This window comes from Colias croceus, chromosome Z (assembly GCF_905220415.1).
Source record: "Colias croceus chromosome Z, ilColCroc2.1".
Taxonomy (NCBI): Eukaryota; Metazoa; Arthropoda; class Insecta; order Lepidoptera; family Pieridae; genus Colias; species Colias croceus.
Window position 1 is genome coordinate 4763212 of NC_059568.1, and position 19554 is coordinate 4782765.

Here is a 19554-nt window from a genome sequence, read left to right on the forward strand (position 1 = left end):
ACTGAAAAAAATAAAGATTTTTTTTCTACGTATTTTTCCAGGATAAAAAGTATCCTATTTTACGCCCAGGATAGTAAGGTATCATTATACCAAGTTTCATCGAAATCGAAACGTTAGTTTTCACGTGATATCTTCACATACTTTCCCTCGGGCCCATCGAAAATTTCCACACTGTATAGTATAGTTATATTTAAATAAAGACGTAATAAATGAAAATATCGTTTAGTATAATATTATGTTAATTATTCATCGACTATCATTTCCTATCCATGTTGACTGTAGTCTGTGCAAATTTTCGTACTCTATATAATTTCATCTCATGCAAAATGCAAATATCTATGGTTATAGCTTGAAACTTGAAAGCTTTAATGTTGTGATTTTGGAGTTCTGATAAAATACAAACGTTTTACCGGCATATAATTGTGTTGAGGTTTTTTAGTGTACTTAAAAATTAAACGATACTTGAAAGTTTATCAGCTTCCGTCATTATTGCATGCCGATTGAGGGCTTCGAAATACAATACCTATATAGTCATAAAAATCTTATAGATCGGTGTTTAGGTGTGCATTTATTTTTAAGAATCAAAGGGGTAAGATAATAATTATTAGTATCCGGCAGTAATTGCAGTATAAAATGGATTTCAAAATGCATGAGTATACTCATGCTATAGTTAGCACAGTAACAAAAACAATACGCAAAGGAGACGGGGCGGACTATAGAGATTCACGTCGCCAACATGATTGTTATGTTAGGCTACTGAGTGAACTTAATTTAGAAATTGTTGAAGTGGACACGGGTTCCGCATTCCCAGAAAATGTTGTACTTGAAGATCTGGCGTTAGTGTGCCACGGAATAGCTCTGTTGTCGAAACAGAAACCCGAAGATGAACATGCAGTAAGTAACACCTTTTTTTAACTAATCAAATTCTGTCTCTAATTTTTATAACTGATTGTTAATAACAGCTTGTCTAAGGCGCATATCAATAGTAATCCAGGATACATGTAAAACCAGAAAAAGTGTGTTAAATAATTTTACTAGGTTATTCCTAGTAACACACAAGCAATTGCCATATCTCTATTTTAAATTTACTTTGTTTTATAAACATGTAACGAATAATAATCTAAGAAGAGGCTTGAGTAAAATTTTCGCTCATTTATGGTTGACTCATAATATACAGTACCTATGTCACCTATTATCATTTTTCACCTTGACATTTTATTGACCTAATTTTAACTAGTTTGATACAATTGGCTATTGGGGTCTATGAAATGCTTGCTTAGTACTTACTGTAACTATTTAGAACATAGTTATGAGTGGAGATAATATCAATATTATCTTAGTAGTTTTGATATCAATTATATTATGTTTATTTTATTGAAATAATTTAGTTACTGAATTATGTTCTTTGATACTCTCTGTTTAATTTGTTTTTGCCTGATTGGGAATTTCCTTTTTTATTTCTGTATTTGAAACAGGTTTACGTAATGTTCTACGCAAACCTGTTTCAACTACTATTATTATTACTAGTTTTTGTTAATGCCCAGTGGTATAATATTTGACTGTGCTACTTATCAATAAACGTTTTCAGGTGAAAGCACTAAAGCATGTACTTGAAAAAGATCTCGGCCAGACCGTCATTGAAGTAACTGATCCTGACGCTAAGCTTATGGGATCTGATGTCTTATTTACAGGTTTGTGAGTGCCATTGCTTTTGCAGGTGCAATATAACTTCTATCACAAATTTTAAGGAGCATGCTCCTTTGCGTTCATTGAATTTAATTCCTTATAAAATATACTAGCTTTCCGCCCGCGGCTTCGCCCGCGTTTTCAGAGAAAGCCCCGCATAGTTCCCTTTCCCGTGGGATTTCCGGGATAAAACCTATCCTATCTCTCAAGTTGGATCGAACTGCACATGGTGTGCGAATTTTATTATAATCGGTTAAGTGGTTTAGGAGTCCATTGAGGACAAACATTGTGACACGAGATTTATATATATATTAAGATTACAACAGTAGAAAATGCATAATAATTAATATCCAATGTTACATATTACAGGACAAGAATTCTTTGTTGGTATCTGTGAAACAACCAACGAGGCTGGAGCGATTGCTGTTGCTGAAGCTTTCCCTGAATTTCCATGTACGCCCATCAAGGTGTGTTTTTGTTTTTAATACTTTTGGATGTTTATATACACTACCTACCTAATCAGGCAACTTGTATATTATCTGTAACAAATTTCAAAAAAATTGGTCCAGTAACTAGTTGAGGCGGAAAGAAGAGACAGACATACAGGCAAACATTAATGCAATAATATTATTGTTAAGATTTATGTTACATGGTTACTATATCCAACAGATAGCAAAAGGCTCGCAACACCTCAAGAAATACATAACAGTGGCGGGACCAGATGTGCTCTGTGTGGCCGCGAGTAAGGAGGCAAAGGAATTGCTCAAAAAGATGGAGAGAGAAGCGACATTCTCATACCAAACTCTCACAGTACCGGAGGATGATGCTGCTAATTGCTTGTACGCAAATGGTACATTGATACATAGAGCAATTGAGGAGATACCACAGTCTTTTAAGGTTGGTGTCTTTTATTATATTTACCAAACACTGAATTCGGTAGAAGATGATGCAGCAAATGGCCTGTACGCAAATGATACTAATAAATATCCAATTATCCTATACATAGACTGATTGAAGAAATACCACAGTCGTTTAAGGTTGGTGTTTATTTTTGTCATTAGATATCTGTGTGCTAGTGTAGGTTTAAAATTTGGTATATTATGTACTAGATTTCCGCCCGCGGCTTCGCCCGCGTTTTCAAAGGAAAACCCGCATAGTTCCCGTTCCCGTGGGATTTCCGGGATAAAACCTATCCTATGTGTTAATCCAAGTTACCCTCTATATGTGTGCTAAATTTCATTGTAATCGGATCAGTAGTTTTTACGTGAAAGAGTAACAAACATCCATACATCCATACTTACAAACTTTCGCCTTTATAATAGTATTAAGATTGGTGTATTTTGCCTCGGTGAACCAATTTTGATAATTCTTTGCTTCTTTATATTGGTCATCTTTCTAAACTTCTTGCTGCATTTACATTGTACATTTTATGTGAAGTGTACCAAGACAAGAATTTTTATCAAAGTAACATCATAACTTCATCTTTAAAATATAATATTGTAAACATGTAAATAAATGTGATTTTCAGGTGTTTTGTGAAAAGATCGACTTTGCAAGACGATCAATTTGCTTCTCAGAGTTATCGAAGATATCTTCTGGACTCAGCGCTTGTTGCCTTCTGGTGAGGAAGCCTTAAATCAACTGGGTTGGGTGGTATGGTATTTTTGTGAAAATTACTGATTTTTCTTATTACCACAGCATACTAATACTTTATGCAGTCTTCCAAATGACCGTGACTGACCTAAAATGATTAAGCTAGAGCAGAAGGAAACTTAATAATAATAGGACAATTTGACGCAAGTGTAACGGTTATATTTACTATTAAATAACTTTATATATTTTGTATTAGTTAATATAATTGTTAAACTTTAAATTAACTTGCAATAATGTTATAACTTCCTTTTTTAATACATGATACTAATTAGTATCAAATACTTAGACTGTGCTAGTGTTTTTTTTTAAATAATAATAAATTGTTAATAAGAGAAATCAGTAAACACAAAAGTTATATGAAAAGCGTGCAATACGATAAGGCTAATGTATTATTGTGTTCAAATGCTATCTTACAATTTTTGACATAAAACTATATTCCATGATATTAATAAATGTAACTGAGAAAATCAAAAGAAAATTAATATTTATTGTTATTGGCATTAAAAAAAAATTATTCGCTGAAAATTTAAAAGTAATTTAGGTTCATGTTAATAAGTCTGAGTGTTGAAAAGGTAGTAATTCTCTTTTTTCAAAAGATATGGCTTTTGCTATTAATTGGTAAAATTAGAAACTTCAATAAAATTGTCTTTTCAACTGATATTTGCACATTCAAAATAATATGACTAATCGTTAAAGTATGCAATCATGAATCACTTAATTTATTACATTTTTAATTATCATACTTTACATTTTTAATATTTACAATAAATCTAACCGACTGATTCCGGGTTGTTGTAGTGTAGATATGAATTCCAAACAATTTATACTTCCTTGTACTTATTTAAGGGAAAAAGGAAATAAAAAGTTTTATAAAAATAAATATTAAAATAGAGACAATGTTCCAGAAATATGCGAGGAATTTTTCCTTGTACATTTTTCAATTATCTACCTAAACGCCCATGTTTTTATTGTGTTATTTATTTTATGTATTATTTTACATATAAAATATGTATCGACATGCACAAACAGACAAACCTCATACCTCATAGTCTAGTTGTATAAAATCCATTCCCTAAATATTAAGACTGATCACTATAAAGTCCTATAAGTAATTTATTTTTTTCCTTTAATTTTTTGTACGGTTCGTGAGAAATATAAGGTAAATATTATAATAATAACTACACACTAGCCTCACATTAACGGACATATTTTTCATTTTTAATTACAAAAATGAGGAATACTATTCCTTTTTAAATCAATGTTAGTACAATATAATTTTCTCTTTTAATTGGGAATAATTTAACACAATCGTGTGTATAACATCAAATATGAACAAAGATGACTAAAAAATTAAAGTTGTAAGATTTTATTTTCTATGTTTCGTCATCTCGATTACTCGATTCAAAAATTAATTATCAATTTTTTCCTGCACAGCAAATACTACGACAAAATCTGCTTTTATCTAAACAAAAATAAGTTAGAGCTTTAGAACAAACTATAGCTAAGACATTATTAGTGCAAATAAATAGGGCATACAATCAGCATATTAATTATTAGTTGATACAGTTTAACATTATTGTTCCGTCGCGTAGGTACAAGGAAAGAGATAATAATATTTTTCACGACCGTACGTTATTAAAAGCATTCCTAATTAGCACAAACGTTTGTTATCTGTTATATTGTTTTCAATATTTTATGTTTTCCTTCTGTGTTTATTTTATTAAATATGTTAGGTTAGATCCAATAAGCATTATAAAATAAATAAAATTTTATTATAAAATAAATAAAATTTTATTTATTTTATAATGCTTACCGAATATTTTAAATAGCTTTTAGTTTATATAAATTTGACTTGTATTTGATTAATTTATTATATTCTAAAAAACTTCACATAAAATACTTGACGAGTTTTAAACAGCGATCCTTAATAAAATAAAATAAAAAACAGATTCGGTGAACTGTTTCTAAAAAATCTGTTGTGAAATTTAAAAAAATTCGCTTCAATTTTATACGCTCTTAGTAAAATGATTATAAGCATAATAAAAGTGACATTAATAAAAAACAAATAAATAGGTGAACTTAAGAAGTATATTATGACCTTGATCAAGTAATAAATAGGGATAACTGAAGTACTATAATAGGCCTTCTTCACATTGGACAGCGTTGGCCCAACAATATATTATGATCGTCGATGTTAACCGCCATTATGGCGATTATTATGAATAAACATCTAAAATTATGGCCGACCATAGACATTTAGGCCCTCTACACTATCGCCATTGCCTCTACTGGCTCTACTGGCCCAATGTTGCTCTTTGTGAATAGGACCCATAAATAATTACAATTTACTAGGTTAGGTTCTACATTTGAAACTACATAGACTGTCAACAAGTGCCCTAGACATTCGTATCTACAAACTTGTACCTAATTCATTATTCAATATAATAAAATACCCCTATTTATTACTAAGTCCATAAGATTCTCTCCCTATTTTGTAGATTCAGACGAAGTCATTAAGGCAATTGATGAAATTCATTAATATAAGGTTCGTTAGGAGCAATAAACAAAAAAACAAGAGAAACAGTACTAAAAGTGACTGTTTAAACTTGAAATAAGAATCTCTAAGCATGCGTTTTACTTATACTATTTAGAAATGTTTAATATTTTATTTTTAATGATTGTATAGTGTATCGTGTGATGTGAATATAATTGTCAATCGATATTATGTGTCTGGTTGTTAGCATGCTATTGCTCTATTAAGGGAATTAATAAAATACATAATTAATTTGTAAAAAAATACGTGTATACGCAATAATTTTGAAATTAAACATTAACTATATAATTGTGAATGAGTATGTATCATATTACCTATATTCATAATATACTTATTGTTATTCTATAATAATTAATTTTACTAAACTACCACGAATGTGACAATGATTGTGTTAAAACTTAATCGAGATGTTCGATTGTTGTTAAAATGAATAGCAATATATTATGTGCTCTAAAAATTGTTCAAATGCAAGTGTCGAGATGCTAAAAGTTAATTCAGTGCTTCTTAAAATATTCTCTTCCTGTATTAGCTATACGAATTTAAGATAAAGGCATTTTTGAAACGTGCCTATTTATTTTGCCCTTAATCCATTGAGCCCCAAGCAGCCCGATCGGTCCCAGACACAATAGATTTTCTATTGTGTCTGTGCAATATAAACAATAGAGCAGGATATGTAATTGGAAACCTCGAAAGAAAAAAATAAATAAAATGGATGTAGGCTGCTGTCTTTCTTTTCTCAAGTAACTTTTTGTAACAGCAATACGCGGGAGAGAAAGAGAGAGTACATGGATCTTATCTCTCTCTCTTACCTAGAGATAAATGTGTCTTTAATACTATGCTTTTAACTTGCCCTCTAATATTGAGAACACTTCTCAATGTCATTTTTGTATGTGATTTTATGAATATTATGCTTTTTTGTTATTTGCAAAGCACAAAACTTTATATTATAATACACCAATGATACTTAAATATCTGTAGTAAAAAGTAAACCTATTTATTCGTATGTTTTATGAAACGCGTAATCTTTTAAGGTTGTATTAAGTATACAATTTTATGTATGTCAGGTATTTGCTACGTCCACACTGGGTGTGAATGTATACGATTGAAAGTGGTTCTGTGTGGACACACCATTATATTGTGCTTGTAATTTATATTTAACAAATTAGCAATAATAGCCCTTATGTGACAAATTTTTAATGCTTATTCTAAGATGTCAATGCGTTTTAAATTATTTGATGGAGATTTCTCGTTTGTCATGTGTATATGTATATGAAATATTTTTCATAAACAGTATCTACTAGATAATAATTAAGAAAAAATGCCGCAATCTTTTCAAACAAAAACAATTTTTGATGTTGAATTTTTTGTTCGTTTCATCGAAATCTACGTTTTTTTTGTACAAGAAAGATAAATTATTAGAATTAGTGAAATGTGCAAACAATGTTTTTAAGTACAGTCACGAGCAATAATATATGCCTAGGGGGCGATGTGCAAAAATATCTGTCACTAGAACTAATTCAATAATATATGTCTGTCTGCCCGTATACAGCAAAAATATCTGACATTAGTAGGCACCATAATAAAGTGGCATCAAAATTATGTGACGAAAATGTACAGCAAATAATTGTGACAACCTCTCACGGCATAAATATGTGACATCAACTAAGGTGGCAATCACGTGGCAATAATATCTGACACAATTTTATATTTCTGTAATTTGCGTTGATTTCACACAAAAAGCATAAATATGTGACATCAACTATGAAGCAACAATATCTGACACAATTTCATATTTCTGTATTTTGCATCGATTCCTCACACGAAGCATTAATATGTGACACCAACTAGGTGGCAAATGGCAATCATATCTGACACAATTTTATATTTCTGTATTTTGCGTTGATTGGACACAAAAAGCATAAATATGTTAAATCAACTAGGAAGCAATAATATCTGACAGAATTTTATTTTCAATTTAATATTGAAATAATACAAAATAGACAAATTTTATTTTAACTACGTTCTTTTAAAACATTATTACCATATTAATTAATATGTGCCGTCGTTGTATACTACATATTGTATGTCTAGATATTATATCCTACTAGCTTAACACCCGCGTCCCGCGGCTTCGCCCGCGTTTTCAAAAAAAAAACCTGCATAGTTTCCGTTCCTTTAGGATTTCCAGGATAAAAGCTCTCATAAGCGTTAATCCAAGTTACCTTCTATGTGTGTGCTAAATTCCATTCAAACATCCTTACATGATACTCACGAACTTTCGCATTTATAATATTAGAAGGATATCATATCAGGACTAAAGTATTCATATACTTATATGAATACCCACTTGGGTAGATCTATTTTATTTGATGGTTCAGTGTAACCTTCGTGTTATTTTTTTTTTTTATGGGAAGAGGTACCAGACCACAATACACAACCAGAAATAGTACACAATACCAGAGGTATGGCGAGTGTGTTGCCGGCCTTTAAGATAGGTGTACGCTCTTTTCTTGAAGGTACCCAAATCGTAACTCATTGGAAACACTGCCCGCGGGAGCTGATTCCAAATTTCGGTAGCACGAGGCAAAAAACTTCTTCTAAAGCGAACAGTCGTTGATCGCCAGCTGTCCAGATGGTGTGGATGGAATTTCAGCTTATGACGTGCCGTACGATGGTGGAATTCAGCAGCAAGCAGTGTACCAAACAGTTCTTCAGAGCACTCCCCATGGTAAATGCGGTAGAAGACGCATAAGGATGCGACTTCTCTACGCAGTGCCAAAGAATCAAGCCGATCGGTTAGACTTGGCTCGCCAACGAGTCGCACAGCTCTCCGTTGAATTCGGTCAAATGGAAGGAGATACTGTTGAGGTGCACCGGCCCAGAGATGGGAGCAGTATTCCATATGCGGCCTGACTTGCGCCTTATAAAGGTTAAGGCGATGGCTCGTAGAAGTGATTTAGAAATTTAGAAATATAGAATTTTTGTTTTATTTGACGTTAGCGGCGTTTGACACGATTGCTCCGTTATTCATTTTCATTTACCTATAATATTGTTATTATTTTATTGAGTATCGAAAATTATGGCAAGTTATCGTATATCGAATCATCTACGACATCGGATAGTGTCGATGTATGAGGACAATAAAACAGTCCAAGAGATCACCGATGCATTGGGAATTTCGGTAAGTTTTTTTTTAAATTGAATGTTACTTTCTTCAAAAAACTTTGTATCTTAGTAGACCCAACAATGGGTCACTTATGTGTTGTAGAAAGAATGTTGTAAAATTGAAAACTTTTTTTTGTTATAGAGGAACACCACCAAGTTGTGGATCAAAAGATGGGAGGAAGAAGGCAATGTTCTTCATCATAAAAGTAGTGGTCGGCCAAGGAAAACAACTGCGGGTCAGGATGATGAAATCATCCAGATTTATCAAACTGACCCGTTCAAGCCAACACGAACAGTGGCAAATATAAATTATGTGTCGACCACTACAATACGCCGTCGTCTGAAATTTGCCGGTTTAAAAAATAGAGTCCCAGCTAGGAAACCGATACTCACGAAAGACACAAACAACTTAGATTAAGATTTGCAAATGAATATTTACATTTTGATTTTACAAACGTAAGCATTTAACATTATATCATTTAAAGTCTTTTATGGTTGATTTGTTGTGTTGTTGTTCGTTGGTTTGATTTCATGCTCGCTCAATATCTATATCGTCTTAATAACTATTTCCAGATTTTTTTATGTATATTTCACATTACTGAGCTTATATTATGTTGTTATAGGTTATTTTTCTGGATGAAAAGGTGTTTTCGTCGACTAGTGACGGTCGGGTATCACTTTGGAGGACAAATAATACACGATATAATCCAACAAATATATTAAAAGACAGGAGGTCTGGACGTATCACGTGTGGTGTTTGGGGCTGGATGTCGTCTGCGGTGAATTATGCGAAATATCTGGTCGTCTCAACAGCATAGAATAAGAATAATAAGAATAAAATAACTTTTATTAGGCACACCAAATTACCACCACCAACACAAACAAAGAAACAAAAAACAATATCAAAATACACTCTTAAAATTAAACAAACATAAAAATTAAAACTAATATAATTTGTGTGGCGACTGGCGACCTAAAGGGTAAGGCCGCTCAGCATATGCTATGCCGATGTAATCAGCATAGCGCTGGTTTTCAGGGCCCCACCAGACAACAAAACGCTTAAGTATATACTAAAATACTATCCGATATTCTATTGCCAACAGCGCATCTCAGTTACCCTGGAGTGGCGCCTATTTATGTGTTGCAGGACAATAGTGCAATTCATAACTCTCGAATTACTCGAGAGTGGTTCTGTACGCATAGAGAGGCTGTAAAATGAATAAATTTCCCTCCAAAGAGCCCTGATTTGAATCCCATTGAGAATCTTTGGGGTTTAATGGTTCAACAATGGGATCCAAATCAGGCTCGAACCTATGACTCCCTACGTTCTCACGCCTTTCACATTTGGGAGTCTTTGCGAGGCTCGCAAATGTGCAAAAATATGGTTGCGTCCATGCAAGAGCGACTACAGGACGTTATAAATGCTGATGGTGGCTATACTCGTTTTTAATTTACTATGTTTATATACAGGCTGTTAGTGTAAACACTTCTTGAAACCAGTGGTTTGGTTCCAAATATAATGTAAAAATTCCATTAAAAACGGTGGTATATGTGGTGAATCTATATTATGTGGATTCAAAATTGCTTCTAGAACAAGTATAATGTGTAAATAAATGTTTGAGTTTGTGTGGATGGTGTGAATAGGCGAGCGTCTGATCAAACGCCGTTTCGAAATAATTTTGAAGACAGAAATATTTTTTTTTTTCATTGAGTTTACGTTCTATGAGTGAAACCAAAGCACTGGTTTTAAGGATAACGATCTTTACACTAACATCCGGTATACTCGTACTCGTAATGTAATAATTTTAATTTCATTTTTAAATAAAAAACATTTACAAAATATAATGTTTCTTTTGTTCATATTCTTACCCCAGCAAAATACAAAACACTAATTCAATAAAAAACGTTTCGCCTTTTTTAAATCCTATCCTATCTTATCCTACTACTTAGTCCTACTATAATCTTACTTCCTATCCTACTAATCTAGTATTATAAATGCGAAAGTTTGTGAGGATGCAGTGTATGTGTGTGTTTGTTACTCTTTCACGCAAATACTACTGAACCGATTACAATGAAATTTAGCAGACATATAAAGGGTAACTTGGGTTAACACATATCTAGGTTTTATCCCAAAATTCCCACGGGAACGGGAACTATGCGGTATTTCTGTGAAAACGCAGGCGAAGCCGCGGGTGGAAAGCTAGTGTCACATATTAATTATGCTTTTTGTGAGGAATCTATTATATTTTACAATACAGAAATTATAAAATTGTGTCAGATATTATTGCCACCTAGTTGATGTCACATATTTATGCCGTGAGAGGTTGTCACAATTATTTGCTGTACGTTTTCGTCACATAATTTTGATGCCACTTTATTATGCTGCCTACTAATGTCAGATATTTTTGCTGTATACGGGCAGACCTTGGGGCAGACAGATGTTATTGAACTCGTTCTTGTGACAGATATTTTTGCTAATCTGCAAGTAGTAATATACCTATTTATGCTTCTGACTGTACGTACATAATATTCTAAACAGAAACACAAACACAAGAAACAAGTACTTGAACAAGAGTATGTTATACTCAAATTTATCTATGTACATAACAATAAATATTGCTTCCATTTGCAAACTTTTTTACAATATAACGTAGATATTACACATTTAATCTCATACAGAAAACAGGTCGTATTATAAATTTATAAGAATTAAGAACTTTCATTTTCTATTTATTGGGTAGATTAATAATTTGTATACTCAGACATTATTTAAATTTTGATCATGTTTTTTCATTTCAAGGACACACAATTAAAAATAAAATAAGATACGCAATAGCAAGAAATATTTTGAACAATATAGTAAAGATAGTTGCATGTTAACGTTTTACAAAACTTTCAATTCCGATACATTATATCTTTTTGGGGTACGTTTTAATACATTTTGTATGGACATAATTTAAAAACTTCGCTCTTAGTATTATTTATTAACTGTATCGCTTCCAATTTATATGTAGAAGCCTTTAGCTTCCTATACGCTGGTCAATTTAATAAACTATGAATACTCTAGGAACCTGAGAAATACCTGATTGTAAGTAGTTTCTGGTAGAAGTAGATATTAGGATATTCGAATAAAAATGTTTATTGTCCTGTTATCCTCTGAATAAAGGTTTAATCTAACATTTTTAACATTTTTAAAATATATAATCGAATAGTTACTTGTACCTGTAAAAGTAGTTCTGATATAAATTGGCAATATACTTGTTTATACGTTATGTATGTGCATGTAATATTCAATAAAATTGTATAATTTTTAAACTTCGCACAATATAGCTGTGAGCTTATCCACATATTAATTATGCACAAATAAGTATTTATTAGCATTCCCCTGTATTATTAGTATGATAATTATCGATATATCGACGTTTTTAATATTAAATCGTATTTATTGTATTGTTAAATCGTGTATAGGTAGTGCTTCTAAGTAAATGTTAGGGGGATTTGTATCTATGTAATAGATTGTAGAATCCGTTTATTTATTTGCGAATTATCAATGTATGTATTGTAGTTTCCAAGTTTGTTTGTGTTTAGTTATAAGAGTTTCGATGAGATTGTCTCCTGTTTCATTTAATTTTTGCTTGACTACGTCTTATCACATTGATATCGCTTCGAATACTCATATTAATGTATAATTTATTTATTATATAACTAAGATGTCTTAATTTTAGCTTATTTTGTCTGACTTACATAAATAGAATGCTTTGTATACTTTGTTAAATAATTTATAAATATATTTTAATGTAATTTTTGTCTGGTTGAAAGCAAAACTGTGAATTTATTAAGAGGAAATACGGTTAGTATTCTCGCCATAGAAACGCTCTTAACTGTTTTCTCCCTGGATATTGATCGTAAAGCAATGATTTTTTACAGAAGAATAATTAATTACCAACTTCTATGCCCCATTACCAACTTCTATGCCCCCTATGTTTTATAATATTATTTATTAATTTATTGATAACAATTTATAACACAAATTATCAAATATTGAGAAAAAAATATGCTTTCTTGAGTCTCACGTAACTGTCGTAGGGGCAATATTGGAATTTGCCGCCATTTGTCTTATTTTCAAGTTAATTTGCCGCATTTCCTCTTAATACGCAAAGAGACCAAGGAATATGGTTGTTGGTATGGAAAGAACATTCACTTAGAATATCTCGATATATTTACATTAAGCTTAGCGATGTCATGAATCTCCTTTAAACTATGACAATGGATGTATGGTAGTGCCCAATAAAAAGCCCGAGTGAAAAAGTTGTTTTATTTATTATCTCCCTACATTTTGTGTTATGGAATTATTGTTAATTTCATCGAATTTATAGAGGTTATAGATCCTATATGAAAGTAAAATGCATACATTATATTAATACATTAATAATAATTGTTATGTAATAATTTATTTCTATGTATTATAAAATACTAATTTATTTATATATTACTAGCGGTCCGCCCCGGCTTCGCCCGTAAGACATGTTTAAGTTTTCTCTCCATAAGAACCATCCTCGTACTTCAAGGAATATTATAAAAAAAGAATTAACGAAATCGGTTCAGCCGCTCTCGAGTTATGCGCTTACCAACACATTTTGCGATTCATTTTTATAGTGTAAGATAAACGTATCTTGTTATGTAATGGATGAACTAAATCAAAAGAGTTATCAAAATTCGTTCACAACAGTCAATCGCCTAGATAAATAAATTATTAATTACAACATTAAAGCCACTGTGCATGTTGACAAAGGGAATGGATGAATGGAAAAAAAATAATAAAATAAATAAAATAAGTAATAAAAATACAAATAATTTTCGTATTCTTTTAGTTACAAAAATTGGAAAGAGATTATACCTATATATTTTATGCTACCAAAGAGATGACTTGACGTGCAAATCACAAATCGGTACATATAAATGTCGAACACCATTTACTCTAAAATTGTTTAGGAAATTAAATTAAAATTGCATTATGGAAATTATATTAATATCTCCAAATATAAGACGACTAAGCTCGTAGTAGTAGAATGAAAATAAGCGATCGATTTAGCATCACCTTATACATATTTAAAAATAAGTAGGTTTTAGATTAACAATGCTGCATTTGTATACTTTTTAGGATTATTCAAATGTGAATATGAATATCAGCGTTGGGCGTGTTTTTTAAACATAAAAGGTTTAGGTAACCCTTTGCGCGTGTGGTCAAGAAGATTATGATAAAAAATATATATATGTATTTATGAAAATACGTATGCCATGAGTTTGATTATTGTTCTCTGAAATATCTCGTTCAGGGCGCAATTTTTTTGTTAAAAACTTACCGGTACGGCCCTGTAAATTTGGCGGAAACAATAGTGATACTAAATACTGCTTTAGGTATGTTTTTTTTTTATAATATATCAATAGCCCTTCAGTTAATTTAACGTTAGATAATTACGCGATTGTTTGCATACAATATCATAACTGGAAGATAATCCTACTAATATTATAAATGCGTAAGTTTGTGACGATGTATGTATGTATGTTTGTTGCTCTTTCACGCAAATACTACTGAACCGATTTCAATGAAATTTAGCACACACAATGATAGTTACCCTAACTTAGATTATCACATAGGATAGCTTTTATCCCAGAAATCCCACGAGAACGGGAACTGCGGGATTATTTTTGAAAACGCGAGCGAAGCTGCAGGCGGATAGCTAGTATAGGTATAAATATATACTTATAATTAAATTATATGCAGGTTTTATGCTTAAGATCTGAACGGCGTTTGATTATTTTGTACTTTCTTGATTCTTGCGTAAAAAAAGTAATAAATACCTAGGTAGTAGATCATTTAGCTCTATGCTATAATTAATTATTAAAACCGAACAATTTGAAGCCGTTTAAGTAGCTAAATGAGTAGATTTTCCTATTTCTATGTATTGTAATCATTTCTGGAAGTTAATGTGTAAAAATGTACACCAGGCATTTCGAAATTTAGAACGCGACACTAAAATAACATTTCACAGAGCAGTCATACTTCAAATACAAATACCAGAGGTTTTAATGAAGCCACGGCATATCCCCTCGGGAAATGCGGAAAATGTATCTAATTCTGGAACTTATAGATTCGAGTTTTCCTTGAGAAGACGAGGAAGAAACTGGTTGCTCATAAGGAGGTGCCTACAATGTAAGTCGCAAATGTATTGACAACTTCATAAGGCACTAGCTTTCCTCCCGCGGCTTCGCCCGCGTTTTCAAAGAAAACCCGCATAGTTCCCGTTCCCGTTCCCGTGGGATTTCCGGGATAAAACCTATCCTATGTCCTTTCTCGAGAATCAAAATATCTCTATACCAAATTTCATGCAAATTGGTTCAGTAGTTAAGGCGTGATTGAGTAACAGACAGACAGACAGACAGAGTTACTTTCGCATTTATAATATTAGTATGGATTATTAAGAGAAGTGTTAGAGGCTTTATAATCTTCGCTCTTTGAGCGAATGTAGAAAAAGTGTATGTAATACGATTCGTATTTTAGATAAAATGATTTCCCTATTTACGCGAGTGTCTACAAGAGACATAAGATCTAAGCATAAGATTATTTCCTAGAATACAAATTAAACGTCATCTTAGCAAATCATGCCTCTAATCCATACTAATAATAATAATATTATAAATGCGAAAGTAACTCTGTCTGTCTGTCTGTTACTCAATCACGCGTTAACTACTGAACCAATTTGCATGAAATTTGGTACAGAGATATTTTGATACCCGAGAAAGGACATAGGACCTATCCTATGTCCCGTAGGATTTCTGGGATAAAACCTATTTTATCCCGGAAACGCTACGGGAACGGGTTTTTCTTTGAAAACACGGGCGAAGCCGCGGGCGGAAAGCTAGTGTATAATATACTAATAGGTATGGCAGTACCTAGTTACCCCACATTCAGGGTAGTACTTCGCTGTTTTTCTTTTGCTACCTATTTATACTTCGTTCGTAAAATTCCTAAAATTATTCATTCATTGAATGTGCTTTATTGGATTCTATTTGATGCAAGTAGCGACATATTTTGTACCTACATGTAAGCTCCTGGTACAAGAGTAACTGAGTATTCATCTACCTACCTATAACGTCTTGATATAATAATAATATTAATTATCTAACACCTAAAATTGAATCCATGATCTTAAACATTACTCGTGAAATTGCGACGGAATAATAATTAAACTGATCTTTGAAATGGCTATACCTGTATCAAAATCAAATAATGTAATATTATCTCGAAATTATCTAAGATCTACGAGCTCACTTAACTGAAGATACCGTACGAAAATTACGTTATATTCCATATAATATCGGCACCCTTCAGTCGCGTTAGATTGATGTAGTATACCCGTATATAATATATTAATCTAGTGGCACTTTCGAGGCATCTCCGTAGACACCCAATGCTTTCAACTAATGTTATATCTCCTGCATTATGATTATGCGTCTTCTATAAACCATTAGTTGGGGCAGAAAGCTATTTGCGACGACAAATACAATAACCTATACTTACTGTAATACCAAAGAGCAATACTCTTTACTTCCATTGATCCTATACGATTGCGTTGCTACACAAACCTTTTAAGCAAGCAGTAATACTATATTTTGGTACATCGAGCCCACTACCATTATCTTAATTGGATTCCTTTCGGCTTTGCAATGGTTTCCACAAAATGAACCAATATTGTATTGGTAATTGTTTTTTAATTGTTAGTTTCATCAAGTTAAACGGTCGGTGGCACTTGAAAGCTGGTTATAAAGTTTATATCTACACTAATATTATAAAGAGGAAAACTTTGTTTGTTTGTAATGAATAGTCTCATAAACTACTGGACCGATTTTAAAAATTCTTTCACCATTCGAAAGCTGTATTATCCACGAGTAATATAGGATTGTTTTTATCCCGGAAATTCCACGGGAACGGGAACTATGCGAGTTTTTCTTTGAAACCGCGGGATGAGCCGCCGGCGGAAAGCTAGTATACAATAATCTAAATCTACATTAATTGTCTTTACTAAATAAATAAGTAAAATAAATAAGTATCGTTTATAAAATTTTAGTTTAAATTTAAGGTATAGGTCTAAAATAAAGAAGAATCTTTTAATGATGATCTTAGACTACAAATGACCATGTAGCCGAGTCCTTTAGACTCAATTATATACCTAAACCTAATAGATAATTATATCTCTGGACCGTCTACTCAGGTGGAAATTATTGAGAGAAACCCGGTACAACATAATAATTATAATATATCTAAAATAAAACGAAGTCGTCCAGCTTTATGTCTGTCCCCTCTGCTTAAATCCATACTAATATTATAAATGCGAAAGTAACTCTGTCTGTCTGTCTGTTACTCAATCACGCCTAAACTACTGAACCAATTAGCATGAAATTTGGTATGGAGATATTTTGATACCCGAGAAAGGACATAGGCTACCATTTATTGCGAAATATGTACCACGGGCGAAGCCGGGGCGGACCACTAGTCGAATATAAAATTAATTGGCAGCTATCTTTAATTTCATCTCAATACACACAGCTACACTAAAAAAGTTTTAAAGGTTTTTTTTTTACATAATTTGTTGAGTTTTATACAAATCGGGTGAAGCTGCGGAAGGAAATCTAGTTTTCTTAATAAAAATGTAGGTGTACAACTTGTGTACGAGTAACCCATAGTATAATAATGTATAAGTAACACCGCATTAACTAATCGTTCTTAATCGTATTACTAATATAAAATAATTTTTGGTTCTGGTCTTAATTGTGATCATTGGATGGATAACCTACTCTTAATTTAACTTGTAGTAAAATTGCATACTATTTTAAAATAAACATTTTTATAATATGAGAAAAAAATCCATTCAAAAGTGTTTTTATGAAATAGTTTAGCGCAGAACACATTCGCTAGAACCAGAGCCCGTGTAGAATGAATCGGGTCAGTTAACGATTTGAAAAAAATTGAAATGGTCAAATATATGTGAAAACTATTAACTAAATAACATGTGTGTTTATGTTTATATAATAAAATGCTTGTGTTGTGTTAAAAAGTTTATTCTTCCTATTTTAACCCTTTGTTTTTAGTCTACCTACTTATACTTTATCATGTACTAGCTTCCGCCCACGACTTTGTACGTGCATCCCCGTTTTTCCCCGTTCCCGCAAGAATTTCGGGAAATCCTTTCTTAGCGGATGCCTACGTCCTAACATCTACCTGCATGCCAAATTTCAGCTCGATACGTTCAGTGGTTTGGGCTGTGCGTTGATAGATCACTATATCGGTCACCTTTGAGTTTTATATATATAGATTGTTTGAAAAATATTTCGAATGAATTCTTTTTAATACCTAACACTTCTGACAGGCTTCCATTTTCGTTTTTTGCTATTATAAGAACTAAACATGGTTATTGTTTACATGATACCGATTATTATCGTAAGGGCCAAGCGATCACTACCGCCTATGAAAATTGTAGAGCCTCTGCAAATGTAATGCCCGCTTTTAAGGACCAAGGATATGAAGAGGATTGACTACGAGGAAATGGAATGGCCAAGGAAGGGCCTGGGGCTCCAGCACTCACCATACGAAACTCAGTAACATTACATGCTAGATTTCACGCCCGTCTTCTGTACGGTTGTGGTACCTTACCCGCTGCCTCCACAGTTTCCGTTTCAAGCGTCCGAGTCCCGACTCCCGAGACACCCACAATAAGAAGTATTATATACATAGTACAATAGTACTTGCAGTTCCATAAGTAATACACATTATCGATGTATGATGTCAAAGTAGGTATTATAGAATAGAATAGAATAGAATAGAAACACATTTATTCCCAAAAAAAGATGATACAGTAGATACATTAAAATTCAGACAACACTTATAACTTAAAAAAAGGTATAACATTACATGTAGACGTAATAATATTATATTATATTATATCTGTATCACCTCAGGGAAAGGGATTACTGACTCAGCATAAATGTTACAGCAGAGGCTGTAACGCTGTTATTCTGTCAGCACCATATTAAATAAAGAGTCGAGTGACTGTAAAGAGTATTCTAACTTTAATGTAGCGATTACGGACTAAATTATGCTATAAATGTATCTATTATAAAGTATGAAATTTTACATGTTAAAAGTAAGTATGTATCATTGTTTGTCAGTCAGAGAGGAAAATCGGCTGAGTGAGTTGAGAGGAAAATGAGATCAGCAATTAAAATGTGTAGAATTAAAATGACTGAGTGTAGAGTTTATGAATTAATACTGCTAGCACCAAAGATTATATATTATATTATACAGATATATTACCTACTTTAAGGCCCTTTATACTCAAGAAGAGCTAGAACACACAGTTAACTTCACGGGTTCCTTGAAATCTTTGCTAATGGGGTACTAGTTTGCCTCAACACGAATCGGGGTCACGTATTCATAG

The 19554-nt window shown here is 32.4% G+C and overlaps 1 protein-coding gene across 1 annotated transcript; it reads left to right on the forward strand.

Annotated features, from left to right (window-relative positions):
- The first annotated feature begins 353 nt into the window (after positions 1-353).
- Positions 354-13366, forward strand: LOC123705211 (N(G),N(G)-dimethylarginine dimethylaminohydrolase 1). Its single transcript, XM_045653902.1, has 6 exons — positions 354-894; positions 1589-1691; positions 2056-2153; positions 2356-2583; positions 3215-3307; positions 9682-13366. Exons 1-6 carry the CDS (start codon positions 634-636, stop codon positions 9874-9876), a joined length of 978 nt encoding a protein of 325 aa, XP_045509858.1. The 5' UTR covers positions 354-633; the 3' UTR covers positions 9877-13366.
- Positions 13367-19554: the final 6188 nt, after the last annotated feature.

What these genes read in the sequence shown, in the direction of transcription:
- LOC123705211 (XM_045653902.1), top strand. Translation starts at nt 634, where the DNA reads ATGGATTTCAAAATGCATGAGTATACTCATGCTATAGTTAGCACAGTA. An exon ending in AACCCGAAGATGAACATGCA is followed by an intron (nt 895 to 1,588) that starts GTAAGTAACACC and finishes AAACGTTTTCAG; the next exon opens with GTGAAAGCACTAAAGCATGT. An exon ending in AGATACCACAGTCTTTTAAG is followed by an intron (nt 2,584 to 3,214) that starts GTTGGTGTCTTT and finishes TGTGATTTTCAG; the next exon opens with GTGTTTTGTGAAAAGATCGA.